The sequence below is a fragment of the Triticum aestivum genome, chromosome 6B, assembly GCF_018294505.1.
Source record: "Triticum aestivum cultivar Chinese Spring chromosome 6B, IWGSC CS RefSeq v2.1, whole genome shotgun sequence".
NCBI lineage: Eukaryota > Viridiplantae > Streptophyta > Magnoliopsida > Poales > Poaceae > Triticum > Triticum aestivum.
The window spans coordinates 28,731,424-28,747,088 of record NC_057810.1 but is presented as its reverse complement, the minus strand read 5'-3'; the positions used below and the strand labels follow the sequence as shown (position 1 = coordinate 28,747,088).

Genomic DNA, 15,665 nt, shown 5'->3' with positions numbered 1-15,665 from the left:
AATGTTGGTATTTTAGAAAATGCTAATAGTTTCGAAAAATGTTCAGAAATTTCCAAAAAAATGTTTCCATTTTGAAAACAATTCTTGTTTCCAAAAAAATCACAAATTTAGAAAATGCTGGTGTATAAATAATTAATTGGAACTTTAATGTTTGAAAATTTAAATTGTTGCGTTTAAAGAAAGGTTCTGAAATTTTACATGTCGCGTTTACAAAAAATATGCATTTCAAAAAATCGAAATAAAGAAGACAACCGAAAAGACTGTACGCTACAGTGTGAACCATCGCTACAGTTATTCGGTTGGTACAGCTTGGCGTTCGCTCTAGGTTAAAATGGGTTGGCCCAATAGGGGGCGCGCCTGTGCGCCAGGTCGTTATTGGACGCACAGAGCGTCACATAGGACCTCTCCTTTCAAGTGAAAAAAAGAAGGCACTCCCGTATACAACTGGCAGCGGGTGTGCCTGAGGTAGCTCCATATGATCTCACGGTCCAATGAGAACCCAATGAGGTAGAGCCTGGACCCAAGATGCAGGCTGTCAGCTACTAGCTCTTCGATGACGCTCTCCTTGGTCCTGGCAGGATGTGGGTCACGCTCGCCATATCTAGAAGGTCGATCAAAGGATAAAATGTAGATCCCGAGAGTGCAGAAGGCCGCTGCTGACGGTCCCAATTGACAGCGAGGGACCGCCGGAGCGCAGACACAATGCCGCTCCCTCTTCCTCGTAACCCTCCGGCTTTGTTTGGTTGCAAGGGAAATAGAACCACTAAAATTGGTGGCGCGTCCAAATCCCCCAAAAGAAGTCATCAGGCATGATGCAAGTAGGATTAAAAATGAAAAATGGCCAGTGGTTACTAGCTTATGCAAGGAGCATATTCATATTGGTGGGAGGCAAACCTGCAATCTGCATCGCTTTTAGAGAAGGGCTGGCTGAGACTTGGGACTAAATTCAAGATGGTACTAAATTTTTTCATGATAATTCAGTATCATATTCTGAACTTGAAATTCAGGATTTGAGAATCCAGCTACAGTTACTCCACTGCCCCTGTTAACTGTTTTTATTTTTATTTTTTGTGCGAATGCCCTGTTAACTGCACTTGACACTTGAGGGTTCAGCCTTTAAAAGAACTTGACACTTGACAATCATGACTGAATACCATGCATAATGCCGGATGATGAACCGGCTTTCTTAGCTCGCACTGCACACACGCTTGTGCTTTTGTTCACCAGTACTACCTTGTTCAGCAAGTTCGCTGCGATAGGAATAGCTCATACTATACGTATACTCATGAATTAATCTGACAGTAGCTCTCCAATATCTCAGAAAGTTGATCGATTTAACAATTTAAGCAACCTTACAAATTGATGATAAAAAAATGAAACATTTCAATCATTCACTTCTAGCCCTTTTCCACAACGCACCTAAATATTCTCGGGAGGCGGCGGAGATTCGGGGAGATTAGGAACAGCGATGATCGGGCTCCGCACTACATGCTTCGCCGACACCCAGCTCAAGCTTCCCTCCACATGTCCTTGTCCATGAACGTCCTTGCCACTCACCGACACGGCGAACGTCTTCTTCTCCCCAGCCTTGGAGAACACCAGCTTGTTCGGTGCGACACGTACCGTGACCGATTTGGGCATGTCCAACTTCACGGTGTACGTTGATGCTGGCGGCCCTACATTTGTCACTGTTCGGTTCACGACGAAGGTTGTTGACTTCAACGGCACAGTTATGGTTGGGTAGTTGAGCTGCACGTCTTTGACCTTGGGCAGCTTCGCGCAAGTCAATCTCTTGTCTTGCACGAAGGTTGCCAGGCCTTCGTCGCCGAGGAGCCAACAAATGTAACCAGCATAGTCGATGATACCCATGTCATAGACCAGGCCAGGGTCGGCGGCTCTCGCAGGATTCACATGCCCTGCGCCTTTCGCGTACGCATCGGCTTTCTTGTGATTCTCGTCCAAGATCGAGCCGCCAGTGCTGTTAACAGCGTCCGCTGTCGTCAAGATGGCCGACTTGACGGCGGCCGGGGACCAGTCTGGATGCAAGCTCTTGATAAGCGCGGCGACGCCACTAATGTGTGGTGTTGCCATCGATGTGCCGGACAAGATGTTGAAAGGGCCTAGTATGGAGTCCGTTCCCGGCGGCCATGCGGCAAGGATGTTGAGCCCCGGTGCCAATATGTCTGGTTTGAGCACGCCGGGGATGTCGATGCTTGGACCTCGGGAAGAGAACGATGCCACCACAGGGGCCGGATGGACACCAAGCAGTGTGTTGTGGCACGAGAAAATGGCACCCGCCGAGCTGTTTGTCGATGTCGCATAGGCTCTGAGGATGGCGCCATCGTTCGTGCTCACCTGCACCACACTGGAGTTGTAATCCTCAAGCTCAATCGTGTATCCGTTGGATTCACCGTTCAATAGCACTACGCCGACCGCACCGGCACTCATTATGTTGTCGATGTTCTCCCGGGTAGCATCTGTTTCACAGACGACGATCTTCTCACTGACAACATGGTTATCCACGTAGTCAAACTTGCCTCGTTCTTCGGAGTAGAGGAGTGGGTACATCTTTGACCTCGGCTTTGCCACCTGGCTAAGCCCTTCTCCATGGATGCACTTGCCATTGCTGAGATTCACGCCGATGTCGAAGCTTCGATCCACCGAGCTAGCACCGACTGTGAGGATCCATGGTGCATCGTTGTTTACTGAATGTGAATCGGGTCCTTCGTTACCACCCGTGGAAACCACGACGATGCCCTTTGATATGGCACTGAATGTGCTGATGGCGATGGGGTCTTTATCGAACCTGAGGCTGCCAAGATGGCCAATGGAGAGTGAGAGCACGTCCACCCCATCCTTGATGGCTGCGTCGAGGCCGGACACTATGGCGGAATCATTACATTCTCCATCAGCGCACACCTTGTACATGGCGATGTGGGCACCAGGAGCAACTCCTGATGCGGTGCCCGCTCCCATACCATGATACGACGCGCCGGTGACGAAGTTACCGGCTGCCGTGGATGAGGTGTGCGTCCCATGCCCCTGTTGGTTGCTAGGGTCATCATCTTCTTCGAGGAATGACTGTGCACCGATGAGCTTGTTGTTGCACCGGGTCGCCATGCATGATCCCTTCCACCTTGCTGGTGGCGTTGCGATGTTTTCACCATCAAACGAAGGGTGCTCCGCATAGATGCCACTATCAAGCAACCCAATGATGACTCCCTTCCCATAGTCCGCGTCGCTCCAGATGCCGGTGCCCTTCCTGAGCCCAAGAAACTTTGGAGTGTGTGTGGTCATGAGGTACCGTGTTTGGTCCCTGAACGCACGCACGAACCCTGGATTCTTCGCAACTGCATTGAGCTCCCGATCAGTGAGCTTTGCGGCGAAGCCGCTGAACACCTCGGTGTAGGAGTGCAGAAGAGGTGACTTTCCCGAGTCACCATCGCGTGATTTGGGCAAGAAAGACTCGTACCAATGACGGTACATGTCTTCGTCAACATTCGAGGGCGAGGGAGAGGGCGGTGGCTCGACGAGCACAATGTAAGTGTGGTGGACAGACTTATTATTGGCACCGTGTTGTACCCTTACATCTGCTCGATTAACATAGCAGCGTATGGGTGCAAGAGAGAAGGTGGTAATCAGTAGAAGCGATACTAAGAGGTTGGCCAATGATGTCATTATACAACACCTAGACGGGGAAGAAGATGATGATGATTCTTGCCCAGCACCCGGTGTTCTTAATTTATATCCCACCAACGGTATGTTGTAATAGTTTCCTAATAAATGAGATATATGATCTTGCCATATCTTGTTTTAAAATTAATTGCATGTAGGAGAGAAAAAAATCACCAGTTAATATTAGTAATTACGTTATGTGCATTGCACGCTTATATTGGTAGAATACTAATTGCAGGTTGATATTAGGTAGGATATTAATTGCACGTTGATATTAGGTAGTAGGATATTAATTTCATGTTAATTATTTGATTAGAGTTAATATTAATAATTGGTATGATATTAATTATATGCTAAACATGTTAAGTGCTCGTCATTGGATCAACCTAGATTGTTGGATTGACATGTATTGATGGCCGAGATAAGTTGGATCTACCATTTTGTGTCTTTTTGTATTGTTATTACTGTATACTATACTAGTAATCATGTAGGTACGATGCAATTTAGTATAGGAAATATTTTTTTAGGATATAGTATTAGACAATACTCCCTCCGTTCCTTTATGTAAGGTGTATTATTTTTGAAACGGTGACCAAGGCACATAAATATAGAGGTGTTAGGACAAAATTACCCTTGATAAATATGTTGGTTAGTGGCAAGCAAATCACTGAGTGCAGGAAAGAAAGATACATGCAATCAATATAGAGATATTTTCCTTCTTTTGCTACAAGGAGATATGCATGCAATCAGGAGAGATACTTTCTTTTTTCTGGAGGGCTAAAAAGGGAATTAGGGGGAGTTAGAAGAAATGCACCTTACATTATGGAATTTTATCAAAAAACAAATACACCTTATATAAAGGAACGGAGGGAGTATATTATTTACATCACACACTACTATTGGATAAGATATTTAGTATATACTTAATTGATTGACACGATGACGTTGATATTAGGAATACTATTTATTAGGGGAAGATGCTAATTTTGTTTAGTGCTAAAAACTGGGAAATATAGACCATTTGATACATGTGGTTGAATGGATGAGATATGTTGGATCTCCGCACCTCACTCTTTTTATATTGGTATAGATATAGATAGATGCATGCGAGTATTTGCAGGTTGGTTGGATCCATCCACTCAATTTGTATAATCTTAAGTGTTCTCTTTCCTCCTCCACAAGAAAACGTCCCAAACTTTCCTCTTCCTCTCGTCGATGCCGCCGCCGGTCCGCCCCATCTCCAATGGCCTTTGGGCCATGGAGGTGTGGAGAATCTCGCCCCTCCCCCCCACCAGCACGAGGACCCCATTTTCGTTCTTGTTAGGATCAGTGTCTTGGTTGGGCTGTGTGGCGGCGGCGATGCCCTTAGTATGAATAATGTCTCCCACGTTCTATCCATGTCCCGATGATGTGTCTAGCATCGTCAGAGGGCGTATATGGGGTGTCTCCGTCGGATCTCGCGGGATTTGGTCGGTGCTGATCTTCGGTGGATCTATTTGAATCCAGCCTTCGTTCGTCTTGTTTGGGTGTTTACAAGTTTGATTCTTCCGATCTATGACTTTCTTCATCGGCAATGGTTGCTGCTCTCGTGTGTTGGTCCTATGGGGCCTTAGCACAACGACTTCCCATTTGTCTACTGATATGTCTCCAACGTATCTATAATTTTTGATTGTTTCATGCTATTATATTACCCGTTTTGGATGTTTATGGGCTTTACTATACACTTTTATATCATTTTTGGGACTAACCTATTAACCGGAGGCCCAGCCCAAATTGCTGTTTTTTTGCCTATTTCAGTGTTTCGCAGAAAAGGAATATCAAACGGAGTCCAAACGGAATGAAACCTTCGCGAGAGATATTTTTGGAACAAACGCAATCAGGAGACTTGGAGTGGACGTCAAGAAGCAGACGAGGCGGCAACAAGGGTCCAGGGCACGCCCTAGGGGGCTGGGCGCGCCCCCCACCCTCATGGGCCCCTCGTGGCTCCCCTGACCGACTTCCTTCGCCTATATATACTTGCATACCCTGAAAACATCCAGGAGCACCACGAAACCCTATTTCCACCGCCGCAACCTTCTGTACCCGTGAGATCCCATCTTGGAGCCTTTTTCGGTGCTCCGCCGGAGGGGGAATCGATCACGGAGGGCTTCTACATCAACACCAAAGCCTCTCCGATGAGTTGTGAGTAGTTTACCACAGACCTTTGGGTCCATGGTTATTAGCTAGATGGCTTCTTCTCTCTCTTTGAATCTCAATACAATGTTCTCCTCGATCTTCTTGGAGATCTATTCGATGTACCTCTTTTTGCGGTGTGTTTGTCGAGATCACATGAATTGTGGGTTTATGATCAAGTTTATCTATGAGAAATATTTGAATCTCCTCTGAATTATTTTATGTATGATTGGTTATCTTTGCAAGTCTCTTCGAATTATTGGTTTGGTTTGGCCTACTAGATTGATCTTTCTTGCAATGGGAGAAGTGCTTAGCTTTGGGTTCAATCTTGCGGTGTCCTTTTCCAGTGACAGCAGGGGCAGCAAGGCATGTATTGTATTGTTGTCATCGAGGATAAAAAGATGGGGTTTATATCATATTGCTTGAGTTTATCCCTTTACATCATGTCATCTTACCTAATGTGTTACTCTGTTCTTATGAACTTAATACTCTAGATGCATGCTGGATAGCGGTCGATGTGTGGACTAATAGTAGTAGATACAGAATCATTTTGGTCTACTTGTCGAGGACGTGATGCCTATATACATGATCATGTCTAGATATTCTCATAACTATGCACTTTTCTATCAATTGCTCGACAATAATTTGTTCACCCACCGTAATACTTATGCTATCTTGAGAGAAGCCACTAGTGAAACCTATGGCCCCCGGGTCTATTTTCCATCATATAAGTTTTCTATCTACTTTATTTTGCAATCTTTACTTTTCAATCTATATCTTAAAAATACCAAAAATATTTATCTTATCTTAGTATCTCTATTAGATCTCACTTTTACAAGTGACCGTGAAGGGATTGGCAACCACTTTATCGCGTTGGTTGCGAGGTTCTTATTTATTTGTGTGGGTACGAGGGACTTGTGTGTAGCATCCTATTGGATTGATACCTTGGTTCTCAAAAAACTGAGAAAAATACTTATGCTACTTTGCTGCATCACACTTTCCTCTTCAAGGAAAAACCAATGCGGTGCTCAAGAGGTAGCATCTACTACAATAAGGTTTGCCCGGCTTCAGCTAAGGAGGGGCAATGACAGGGGTGCGCCTTCGGCTCGCTCAAGTGCTTGTAGTCGTCGTTAGGTGGTCCACGGACCTGGTTGTAATTTTATTACCTCTGGTGTTCTTTGTACTACCATGATTGGAGATTAACAGATTGAAAGTTTCTCAAAAAATGTATAATCTTTCTAAATAACTTTCAAAATAATGTGTCTTTAAGTCCAGATTTTGCGAAGGTTCCTTAACCAACCCACCAGGATTCAATCCTAAACTAAGCACTGGTGCTCGCATTTTCCTATTCATGCTTTTTGACGAACATGTTCGTTTAGTTGGGGGGAGGGGGTGCATTCTTGTTGGGGTGCGTGCCTGCATTTATAGGGATGATTATGTATACGTATATGTGAGCATCTGCGATAGTGTTGTTAAAAAATTCAAATTCTTCTCAAAAAATATGTGATTAATTTTACATGCAAAAAATCTTGCAATAGGTTCTTGACTAAAATGAATGAGATTCTAGATGGCTTAAATAAATATGTACGGCAAAATTATGGCCCAGTTAGAAGTGTAGCACCGATGGATGGACCGTAGTATATTTCGGAGTACCATAATAGTACTCTATGATGTGTGGCCCAAGCTTTTTCGTCTACTCCATCATAGAGAGTAGAGTTGTGCTTTGAGGCCAACTCCACCGCGCGACCTTATCCTATCCGGCCCCGTCCGTTTGGGGTAAAAAGGACAAAAGAGGCGGCCCAGCGCGCGGCCTCAAACGGACAAATGTCCGGATTCCGTTCGTTTTCGACCCATCCCCGGCCCAAACTTGCGCTCGGTTTGGGGTGAAACGGACGCGCGCGGACGGCTGCGATGCACGCCCTTGTCCCCCCCCCCCCCCCTGTGGCCCGCCTGTCGGGGACACTAGCAGTCCCTCTGCTCCCAACGCTTCACCCTCTCTCCCCGCCCCGCCCCGCCGCCGGCGCCGCCCCTATTCTTCGGCCGCCTCCTCACCGCGCAGCCCCCCGCCGTCCATACCAAACCACGTCTCGACATGGCCGCCACCACGCCCGCGCTTTCGCCGTAGTTTTGGTCGTCTATCGTGGAAGGTTTGGCCGTCGCCGTCCTTGCCGGTGGCGGAGGGGACACGACTTCCGGTGATGGACCACGGCAGCCGAGGCAGATTCTGACGAGAGCTCCAAAGCGGCCAGTAGCCGGCCGGCAACCACCCCTGCTGCGTCGAGGTGATCATCGCGGCCTCTTCGCCACCACGACCGCAAGGTGTTCGACCTTTTGCCATCAAAGGTATGGACAGTGGAGACGAGTTTTTCTTTCATCATTTCCTTTGTCCGCCGGACGATTCGTCGTCGGATGATGAAGACCTTGTGGTGGCTGCACTGGTCGTTCACGACCATATTCAATGGCATCTTCCTCGGTACAGGGGGTCACTCCCTGGCCGTGCTCCCAACCTGAACCGCAACAGGGAGAGAGGCCACGCCCTGCTTTATGCCGATTACTTTGCCAACACCCCGCTCTTCAAGCAGGATAAATTTCGTCGCCATTTTCGTATGGCAAGGCATGTGTTCAATCATATCCGAGAGGGAGTGGTTGCTCATGACCCATACTTCGAGTGCAAGACGGATGCCCTTGGCAAGCTTGGATTCTCCTCTTACCAGAAATGCACCGCGGCCATCCGCATGCTTGCATATGGTATTCCAGGCGATCTGGTGGACGAGTATGTGCGTATGAGTGAGACAACATGTCTGATGTCAATGTACAAGTTTTGCCATGCTGTGATCGAGGTGTTTGGCCCAGAGTACTTGAGGCAGTCAACTGCCGCTGATACGGAGAGATTGTTGGCGACCAACGCAGCTAGAGGCTTTCCAGGCATGCTTGGCAGCATAGATTGTATGCATTGGGAGTGGAAGAACTGTCCATTTGCTTGGCAGGGCCAGTACAAGGGGCATGTTAACGGGTGCACTGTCATATTAGAAGCGGTGGCATCGCAAGATCTTTGGATATGGCATTCTTTTTTCGGCATGGCAGGTTCTCACAATGATATCAACGTGCTGCAGCGCTCTCCAGTCTTCGCAAGGCTTGCAGAAGGCCACTCCCCACCTGTCAACTTTGAGATCAACGGCCACCAGTACAACAAGGGATACTATCTAGCAGATGGTATATATCCTCAGTGGTCAACTTTTGTGAAGACAATCTCGAAACCCCAAGGTGAGAAGAGAAAGAGATTTGCCCAAATGCAAGAGAGTGCTAGAAAGGATGTGGAACGTGCTTTTGGTGTGCTTCAATCCCGGTGGGGTATCGTTCGAAACCCTGCACTGTCATGGGATGAAAGGAAGCTTTGGGAGGTGATGACTGCTTGTGTGATTATGCACAACATGATCGTCGAGGATGAGCGTGATGAGAGTATCTTCGACCAAGGATTTGATTATCAAGGTGAAAATATTGAGCCCCTGCACCAAGACCCGGCCACATTTGAACAGTTTGTCCAATTCCACCGTGAGATGCGTGATTGGCACACTCATTTGAATCTTCAAAATGACTTGGTTGAGCACGTCTGGGATCACATTGGCAACCAATAGATGTATTGGTCCAATTTATGTTCAGTCAAGACAATTTCGATTTGGTTGTAAAACTATTTTATTAAAGACAATTTCAATTGGGTTGTAAAACTATTTTAATTTTTAGACAAATATTTGGGTTGGAAACTAGTTTTGATGCAAATTTGGGCATTTTTGGCCCTGACGGACAGGATGGGGCAAATGGATGCGGCCGCGCGCTGGGCGCACGGCCACCGCATCCCAGGACAGGCCCGGACACGACCCCAAATCCCTACCCAAACGGACAGAAACCGGACAAAACGGATGTCCGTTTGGGGTCGCGTGGTGGAGTTGGCCTGAGCTGAGAAACGAGAGGTAGGGCCCTCCATGTACCTAACCAAAGCAACCCAAATACGCGAATGTGAAGGTTATTTTTGGGTTTTGGAATTTCAAAAGCGCGTGAACATGCGAAATGGGACATGCATTCTATTGAATCCTATTGAAAGTGAAAACACAAGAATGTCGAATAAAAGCTGTTTGACTGCATCATAGGAGAAACACATGAATTTTCTTGGGGACTCTTTGATTTGTAATATTTCAAAATGAACAAATAGGAAAATCACAGGGATTGGAAATCATGACATATCATTTCCCATGGGAATTGAAACTACATGGATAAGCAATGCAAGATTGTAGCAAAGAGAAGACGCATGATTTTCTCGAAGCATTAGGTTCTAATGCCATAGCTAACACTAGAGGTAAAGCGTGCTTTGTCGTGTAGTTTGTTACTTGATAATCTTACATACCTAAGAGATTCATCCCCACTAACTTATTTATCTCAACATGCAAGCATGCCGCTTCACTATACAGTTATGAATGGAATAAGACTCACCACAAAAAAAATACCAGTAATTTGTAAGGATTTGCTTTATCAGGTGCTTCCGAAAAGCAAAAACTCCCAAGTCTGTATTCACAACATAGCTAGCCGAGTATACATTGACAAATTACGGTAAAAAGATTTGATACAATAAGCGTTGTGGTGGATCCATCGTAGTGCAAATAGCATAGTTTACTCTGTTGTTCGTATCAATTTCAACCTAAAAACCGCTTGAAAAACCACAAGCTGCTAATCTGATGGAAATCCTAAATGGTTCGATATCCCATTCTTTAAGCTGTAAAAATAATGTATATTTAGTAATAAATAGTCTAATCCATGAATAAAAAATATGGGCAATATCAATATATCATGCCAGTGTAATCTGCTTTGTCATCTCAATGACTAATATGGCAATATGATACTACTACATAATTACAAAAAAAAATGCAAGTATACAGTAGGCTACAAGCATAGTACATGCGTACAGAAGCCACCATGACTATTGACCAACAAGCATCAACAATTCAATACTCCAACAGAAAATTAACAGAATAGTCATAGTTCAATGGTTGCAACTTCAAACAGCAACATCCAACAAGCATCAAGGTTCGATGAAGGAATGAAAATACATCCAACAAGCATCACGAACATTTGGAGTTACACAGGACAACAACATTAGAATTTACAAGGAACAGCATATGGAGAAGGAAGACATGAGGAAAAATACCGGAGTCAAAGCAATGACGAAGGCCGGCCTGGGAATCAAGTGGTGCCGGCGCATCCCCTAGAGGCTCGCCGCTCGTGCTCAGCCTCAGCTGCGTGCTGACATTAGACCCGCACCTCCTTTGCTTCTATTTCTCTGTAAAGATATATAAGAGCGTCTTATATTTCTTTGCGGGGGGGGGGGGGGGGGTTACTTGCCATCCTGAACGAAGACGAAGCGGACGGCGGAGGAGGACGCCCAGTCAAGGGGGTGCTCGCGATGGCCAATGGGTGGCGCCATGTGGCCAGCAACCTTCGACACGGCCGAGCAGAGTGGCGGCAGAAAAGGGGGATGGGTGCGGACGGGGCTAATTCGAGAAGATGGGAGGGAAATCCAGGCGACATTGGAGTGTTTTGGGGAATCAGCACTGAACCGACTGTTAGCAGCCCAAGCCCAGCTCCCGGTCTATCGGCGTATCTTCGGACGTTTTCGGTGCGCATCGGACACTCTACTACAAGCGGAGAGCCCACCACATCCCAAAATAACGGCCTGAAGGGAGTGTGGCACTCTCCCTTATAAGGAGGTCCTAGCCTCCTCCCATATCCGAGGTGGGACTAAAGTCACTAGCGCTGCCCAAGGTCAGGTTCCTGACACCCCACCCCCCTAGGGAACCGCCTCTTAGGGTGGCGTGTGGCCCAACTCTGATACCACTTGTTAGCAGTCTAGGTCCAGCTTCTGGTCCATCGGCATATGTTCGGACGTTTTTGGTGCGCATCGGACACTCCACTACAAGCGGAGAGCCCACCACATCCCAAAATAATGGCCTGAAGGGAGTATGGCACTCTCCCTTATAAGAAGGTCCTAGCCTCCTCCCATATCCGAGGTGGGACTAAAGTCACTAGCGTTGCCCAAGGTCAGGTTCCTGACACCCCACCCCCCTAGGGAACCGCCTCTTAGGGTGGCGTGTGGCCCAACTCTGATACCACTTGTTAGCAGCCTAGGCTCAGCTTCCGGTCCATCGGCATATGTTCGGACGTTTCTGGTGCGCATCGGACACTCCACTATAAGCGGAGAGCCCACCACATCACAAAAGACCGGTCTGAAGGGAGTGTGGCACTCTCCCTTATAAGGAGGTCCTACCCTCCTCCCATATCCGATATGGGACTAAAGTCACTAGCGCTGCCCAAGGTTAGGTTCCTGACACAAACCCCCCTAGGGAACCCCCCTTAGGGTGACGTGGGGCCCAGCTCTGATACCACTTGTTAGCAGCCTAGGCCCAGCTCTCGGCCCATCGGCATATGTTTGGAAGTTTCTGGTGCGCGTCGGACACTCCACTACAAGCGGAGAGCCCACCACATCCCAAAAGACCGGCCTGAAGGGAGTGTGGCATTCTTCCGTGTCTTTAGTGGCGGAGACAGGGAGGGGCGAGCAGGGGCCTGCCCACCCCCCTAGGGAACCGCCTCTTAGGGTGGCGTGTGGCCCAACTCTGATACCACTTGTTAGCAGCCTAGGCTCAGCTTCCGGTCCATCGGCATATGTTCGGACGTTTCTGGTGCGCATCGGACACTCCACTATAAGCGGAGAGCCCACCATATCACAAAAGACCGGCCTGAAGGGAGTGTAGCACTCTCCCTTATAAGGAGATCCTACCCTCCTCCCATATCCGATATGGGACTAAAGTCACTAGCGCTGCCCAAGGTTAGGTTCCTGACACAAACCCCCCTAGGGAACCCCCCTTAGGGTGACGTGGGGCCCAGCTCTGATACCACTTGTTAGCAGCCTAGGCCCAGCTCCCGGCCCATCGGCATATGTTTGGAAGTTTCTGGTGCGCGTCGGACACTCCACTACAAGCGGAGAGCCCACCACATCCCAAAAGACCGGCCTGAAGGGAGTGTGGCATTCTTCCGTGTCTTTAGTGGTGGAGACAGGGAGGGGCGAGCAGGGGCCTGCCCCCCCCCCAAACGATCGAGTGATGCTATATCATTAGTGATACAGGCGCATGTATTCAACACGTATATACAGGTTGGCGACTGGCTAGTCTCCTGTAAGTGGATTAGAAGGCACAAAGTAATCGCCGCTGTTCCGTTCCCTCGCCCGCCTGGCCGCCTCTGCTATCCACGCCTCGCTGCTTCCGATGCAATTCATACGGCGATGACGTGACACAGGCCTCTTCAGTTATCAAATCTTCTGGATCCTCCGGAACCAGCCAACAGGAACTAGCCAAGGACCCAAGGTTCAACACTTCGCTACATCACGCCATCTACTAGTCTCAATTCTAATCTTGTATCATTGTTGAACTTCTACATCAGATTTTGCTGTTTAATTGTATTGGTTGTGTGATTTGTGATGATATGATTCGATGAATAATTCCTATCTTGTACTTGCCCTAGAAAATATCATGATCGTGATGCAAATTATTTTGGATGAGTTCCTATTTGTGATTGATATTTTTCCTGTGTCGAACTTATCCAATATAGCAATTGAGAGGTTGCAATTCAGCAACTATGAAGAGAAAAGCGCTTCCAAACACAGTTAAGATTAGTTCATTTTTAAGCTGGTTGTTTCAAGTTCAAGCTACCGAATATGTCTCAAGTTCTGGGTATTGCATGATCATATATGTTGAAGAAAATTCAGCAGGTAAGTTCTTTTCCAATGAAATTATTAATTTTTTCATCTTATTGGCAATTGTAGAGGTAAATTTAGACTCATACAACCGTATCCATGTTTTGTAGCATGTGGCGTAAATTACAGTACGATAACTGTTATTTTTTCGGTCTATACGAAAAAGTTATGAACTTGACTTGCCCCCCCCCCCCCCAATACCAAAATCTTGGCTCCGCCCCTGCTTGTCCTAGCCTCCTCCCATATCCGAGGTGGGACTAAAGTCACTAACGCTGCCCAAGGTCAGGTTCCCGACCGGTTCTCTGCAAACCTCCAGGTTCGCCGGCTTTCAAAACCCCGCCCGGTTCGATTGGTTTTCCCCAATTCGATTGCTCAAAAACAGTCTGCAGAGCTTCACCAACCGCCAAGGTCGTTTGCCACTGCAAGAAACCTGTTAGCTATTAGTGGTACACATGTAAAATCAGAAAATATTTACCTTCAAACGATAAATAATCATGGTTATGGCCAAGGTGTCACTGTGAAAAGTAATCTCTTTAACTGTACTTAAAAGGGGATGGGTGCGGGCAGGGCTGATTCGAGAAGGTGGGAGGGAAAGAGAGTGACTTTTCAGCTCCCGGGTGCCTAGGCACCCTCTATGAACAATAAAATCAAACAAAATAGAAAAAATCAAAAATATCTGAAACTTTGCAACATCAAAGATGATCAAACTTTGTAGGTGCTTGCAAGTTTTCATGACAAAAAACCTCTCGAGGAGCTCTACACACGAAAAAACATATCGGTGCTTAAAGTTTTGAGCACTTTTAGCACTGAAGTCTAAAACTCATTTGTACACCTTTCTCTACATTATTTTTTGGCATGAAAACTTGCAAGAACCTACAAAGTTTGACCATCTTTGATGTTGCAAAGTTACAGAATTTCTTTATTTTTTTCTATTTTTTGAATTTACTGTTCATAGAGGGTGCCTAGGCACCCCGAGAGCTGTTACACCTTTCTGGGGAGGGAAATCCCCTGAATTTTTCCACGCGGCATGGAGTGTTTTGGGGAATCAGCACCGAACCGACTAGTTCTCTGCAAACCGCCAGGTTCGCCGGTTTTCAAAACCCCGCCCGGTTCGGTCGGTTTTCCCCAGTTCGATTGCTCAAACAGTCTGCAGAGCTTCACCAACCGCCAAGGTCATTTACCACTACAAGAAACCTGTTAGCTATTAGTGGCCCAGGTACACATGTAGAATCAGAAAAAAAAAATCTTCAAACGAAAAATAATCATGGTTATGGCCAAGGTTTCACTGTGAAAAGTAATCTCTTTAATTGTACTCAGAATACATTTAGAGTCCATAATAGGAACGTGAGAAGTTCCAAAAACAAATTGAATTTCTGAACAACTCGTGTTTTGTGAAGCAGGTTAACTTTCACAATCAGCTACTTCGCATGATAAATTCATGCAAAAAATTAACTGTGTTGTGTCGAGGATGGCAAGGAAAGCAATGAGTAAGACATTCCACTAGTTCACATAATGATAGGTCAAAATGTAAGTGCTGGTGCATAACATATGTGGTAGTAGTGTTTTTGTGAGCTCGATCTAAAATAATGATCTAAACGATCTTATATTGGTTTATAGAGAGAGTAATAAATAAAGATGGTTGTGCATCTGATGCAGAGGCTGGGGGAAAGCCCTCCTTTTTTTTGGGGGGGGGGGGGGGGGGGGGGGGGGGGGGGGGGTTGAGCCAAACCAATCAAACGTGGGTGTGCTGTTTTTCCCTTTCATCAAGCTTGGCCCAAATAAATAAATTGGAAGGCAGATTGACAAATCTTTTCTGAGGAACTGGCAATTGCTGCTGATATGTTAAGGAAATAAGGAGTAAACAAATACAAAATCCTTGTGTTACAGGAGGTTGGGGCTAAGGTGACCCACACCAAAATCAAACAGAGAGGTCCTAGTCAGGCTCTGGTTCAGGCTCGTTCTGGACATCAGTAATCCAGCGGATGGACACCGTCGGATGTAAAATATCCTGCTTAATCAGGTA

General features: G+C 46.6%; 1 protein-coding gene across 1 annotated transcript; it reads right to left on the bottom strand.

Moving 5' to 3' along the window:
• Positions 1-1,419: 1,419 nt before the first annotated feature.
• On the bottom strand, positions 1,420-3,486 carry LOC123138695 (subtilisin-like protease 1). The gene has a single exon (XM_044558617.1). It carries the CDS (start codon positions 3,484-3,486, stop codon positions 1,420-1,422), a length of 2,067 nt encoding a protein of 688 aa, XP_044414552.1.
• Positions 3,487-15,665: the final 12,179 nt, after the last annotated feature.

Bases quoted from the DNA above. Each gene is read 5' to 3' on its own strand.
- LOC123138695 (XM_044558617.1), bottom strand. From the start codon at position 3,486: ATGTACCGTCATTGGTACGAGTCTTTCTTGCCCAAATCACGCGATGGT.